General features: G+C 49.5%; 1 protein-coding gene across 1 annotated transcript; it reads left to right on the top strand.

Moving 5' to 3' along the window:
- Positions 1–329: 329 nt before the first annotated feature.
- Positions 330–2,322, top strand: EMH_0036070 (uncharacterized protein; the record flags this gene model as incomplete). Its single annotated transcript, XM_013495036.1, has 3 exons — positions 330–1,300; positions 1,540–1,747; positions 1,960–2,322. The coding sequence occupies 3 exons, from the start codon at positions 330–332 to the stop codon at positions 2,320–2,322; spliced, it is 1,542 nt and encodes a 513-aa protein (XP_013350490.1).
- Between the last annotated feature and the right edge of the window lie 2,004 nt (positions 2,323–4,326).

The following is a 4,326-nucleotide window of genomic DNA, read 5'->3' as shown; positions in this document are numbered from 1 at the left end:
TATATATATATATATATATATATATATATATATATATATATATATATATATATATATGTTTATATATATACTGCTGCTTCTGCTGCTGCTGCTTCTGCTGCTGCTGCTGTTTCTACTGCTGCTGTTGCTGCTGCTGCTGCGCTATATTTATGAAGGCTCTTTTCTCCTACTGCATATTTATCATCATCATCATCATCATCTGCTGCTGCTGCTGCTGCTGCTGCTGCTGCTGCTGCTGCTGTGTTTGCTGCTGCAGCTGCTGGAGTGCGTTGGTGGTGGGTCTGCCAGCCCCGCTGTTTACTGCTGTCCTTGAGCACATCCTCTCTCGCATGCAAGCCCTTCAACAGCAGCAGCAGCAGCAGCAGCAGCAGCAGCAGCAGCAGCAGCAGCAGCAGCAGCAGCAGGAGGTGGAGGAGGAGGCGCTGGAGGCTGCTGCATGCGCTCACGCTGTCTGGGGCCTCCTGCTGCAGCGGCAAGAACTAATTCGTTGTCTTCGCAGACAAAATAAATGCAGCAGCAAAGTGCAGCAGTTGCTGCTTGCTGCTGCTCAACTGCTGCTGCAACTCATGCACACGCTGCAGCACAAGCTGCACCAGCAGCAGCACCAGCAGCAGCAGCAGCAGCAGCAGCAAGCAGCCCTGGCAGCAGCGAGAAACGCCGGCTCTCTCTCCTCAGTATACCCTCTGCAGCAGCAGCAACAGCAGCAGCAACACCAACAGCTGCAGCAGCAACAACAACTACTACTACTACAGCAGCAGCAGCAGCAGCAGCAGCAGCAGCAGCAGCAGCGAGTGTGTTGTTTGTTGGGTTGGTGCTGCTCACGCAGTGCTCAGTTTCTTGCTGCTGTATTCCGCTGCTGCTGTCTTTTGGTTATTGCTGCCAGCAAACGCCCAGCAGCACAACACCTCAAAGACACCCCAAAGCAGCAGCAGCAGCAGCAGCAGCAGCAGCAGCAACAGCAGCAGCAGCAGCAGCAGCAGCAGCTGGAGGGAGTGGCAGATGCAATGATGGAGTTCGCTAGAGGGGCCGTCGAATTCGCCCAGGCTGACGACGCTGCCCAGCAGCAACAGCAGCAGCAGCAGCAGCAGCAGCAGCAGCAGCAGCAACAGCAGCAGCAGCAGCAGCAGCAGCAGCAGCAGCTGGAGAGTATAGCTGCGAGAGCTGCGTTAAGAAGCTGCAGCATAATCCTCGTCTCTATGTGGAAGGCTCATGAGTTCTTGCCGCTGCAGCGGCAGCAGCAAGCTGTGCTGCTGCTGCTGCTGCGGCTGCTGCACCTGCTGCCAAGGATACAAGACAGAAGGTACAGCTGTTGCTGCTGCTGTTGCTGCTGCTGCTACTGCTGCTGGTGCTGCGACTGCTGCTGCTGCTTCTATTGCTGCTGCTGCTTCTATTGCTGCTGCTGCTTCTATTGCTGCTGCTACTGCTATTGCTGCTGCTGCTGTTTGCTGGGTTGTCGTCTCATCGTATATGCTGCTGCTGCTGCTGCTGCTGCTGCTGCTATCTTCTGCTGCTGCTGTGTTTTATGTTATTTATATTTAGGGTGGCTGAGGACGGATTAGAAGCCTGGGGGCGTGCTGCTGCAGCTCTTGCTAGCCGCAGCAGCAGCAGCAGCAGCAAACGTCTGCTGCTGTTTCTAGCTGCTGAAGGGCTGCACCTGCGGCAGCAGCTGCTGCAGGGGTCTATTACAACAGCAACAGCAGCAGCAGCAGCAGCAGCAGCAGGAGGAAAAGCAGCAAGCAACGCACGTGTATTGTTAGGTAAAGAAATAATAATGCTGCTGCCTGCTGTTGCTGCTGCTGCTGCTGCTGCTGCTGCTGCTGCTGCTTCTCTGTATCCTGCTGCTGCAGTAACCGCTACTGCTGCTGTTGGTTCTGTTGTTGTTGATTGCGTTTACAACTGCTACTACTACTGCTGCAACTGCTGCTGCTGCTGCTGTTTGTGTGTGTGTCTCTGCTGCAGGAGAGAGGCAGCAGCAGCAGGCTCTGTGTGTTCGTCTGCAGTGCGTGGGGTTTGAGCTGCTGGCAGCAGCAGCAGCAGCAGAAGAAGGAGGAAAGACAGTTGCTGCGGTGTCTAGTCAGCTCAGAGAAGGGGCACGAGCAGCACTCATTGCCGCTTACGATGAGTTCTGTGCTCACCATCTCTACAAAGGAAAAGCATAAACTGCAGCAGCAGCAGCAGCAGCAGCAGCAGCAGCAGCAGCAGCAGCAGCAGCAGCAGGAACTGCAGCAGCAGCAGCAGAAGGAACTGCAGCAGGAACTGCAACTGGGAGAGGAGAGATGCAACCAAACAAATTGCTGCTACTTTTGCTGCTGCAGCATTTAAGGATTCTATACACCGCACTGATGATGAACGCATGCATGCATGCATGCATGCATGCATCTGCATAGGCCTCTGTGTAGGGGGCTGAAAGGGTTTAGGGTTTAGGGTTTAGGGTTTACGGTTTTGTATTTGTTTGGGGGGCGGGGGCAGGGGAGGGGGGAAGGCAAACTGTGGCTACTATGCTGCGGGGAGTTTTACAGCTAGCCAGCTAGCTAGCTAGCTAGCTATGCATGCATGCATGCATGCATGCATGCATCTGCTGCATCCAAATATATTTTTGTTTTCTTCTTTCTCTTGTCGTTGACAATATATTTAATAGTTCCTTCTTCAGGCCGGCATCTGCGGCCTTCTTGCGGTGTATACATAGCTAGCTAGCTAGCTAGCCACGCCGCTAGCTAGCCGCGCTGCTAGCTAGCTGTAAGACTGCTCAGATAGCTCGAACAGCCAGCTGCCTGCGCGGAAGTACAGCTACATAGCTAGCTAGCTAGCTATGCATAGATAACTGGATGCAGTGCCGTGCAGGCCGAGCTAGCTAGCCAGAGAGATAGCTAGGCAGATAGATAGATAGCTAGCTGGGGAACTGGCTTGAACCCGGCTTGCTGCTGGTGCCGCATAAACAACCAGTAGACGCGATGTTATATATATATATATATATATATATATATATATATATATATATATATATATATATATATATATATATATGTGCGTAACGTTGTACAGTTATTTCAATGCAGGTGCGCTGGGTGCGCTGCGGCGACTGAGGCTGCCGTCAGCATGCAGCAACTACAGAGGAACTGCAGCAGGAATACGGGTTTATGGCGAAATATACGTGCATGCACGCATCAATGTATGCATGCATTTATGCATGCATGCATGTGTATGCATGCATGCATACTCGCATGCATAATTGCCTGAACAACAGTTTGCTGAAGTCGAGTGTGGGGGGGGGTTAACGCCAAGGTACTGGAATATTAATACCCCGATTAAAAGCGTATCTCAATATATAGATATATATTAAATGTATTATATATATCATATATATTATATATATTATGTATATTATATATATATGGAGAAGGAAGGAAATATCACTGAAATATACAGACAGACGCCGGAAACGAAACAGAAAGAACACCAACAGGCGACGGTAGATATGTTGAGGGTTACAACATATGGCCGTTTAGTTGCCGCTATATTACCTTTTAAGTATTCATCATAACTCTAATTGCATAAATATTTATAAATTAAAAAAAATATATATTCATATATTACCCTGATCGGTACAATCGAGAGCTGGGTTTCAGGGGGCCCCCCCGAGGGGGCCCCGGCGCTGCCGATCTGAACATCGACTTGTTGAGCGTAAGTTTGTCTGTAATTTTGTGTTTTTTTATTTGAATTAAAATATTTAATGAAATATTTACAATATTTTGAGTTCACAGAGTCGATTAGAGGCGAAATGCGGTGCTGGCGGTGCCCTTTATGCTGTGCTTTCTCTGAGAGAAACCTGCCTATACACCCCAGAGAATTTCAGGTGTATAGGCAGCTCCGTGCAAGTTCTGAATCTGAACATGAACGAAGCGATTCATATATTTTTTTGTGGTAACCTCGGCATATTGACGGCTAGAAATATGTTTTTTTCATGGATTTTTTGAACATTATGTATAATATTGTTTCTTCTTTCTCCTGAAAGTCTTTTATTTCTGCTTTCTCTACTCTACGCTCATTTATCACTATGTTCCCCCCGCCATCTCAACGATGCATTTCGGCACCTCCTCGATCGACTGCTCGAGGGCTGCATGCATTTTTCATCGTTTTTCTCTCGCATCACCTCCTTCTGCTCCTGTTTCTCCTCAATATATTTCATTTCTTTCTTCCGTCCTCTCAATCTCCCCTGCACGCAGATGGCCTTCGCAACCCCACCCTAGCGGATGTATGAAGACGAACGCGCTGCCAGATGCACTGAGAAGCAGCATAAGCTTCCGTGGCCCTCTCCGACAACGCCAG

Source organism: Eimeria mitis, genomic scaffold (genome assembly GCF_000499745.2).
Source record: "Eimeria mitis Houghton genomic scaffold, Emh_scaff1396, whole genome shotgun sequence".
NCBI lineage: Eukaryota > Apicomplexa > Conoidasida > Eucoccidiorida > Eimeriidae > Eimeria > Eimeria mitis.
This window is presented reverse-complemented; position numbering and strand designations above follow the sequence as displayed.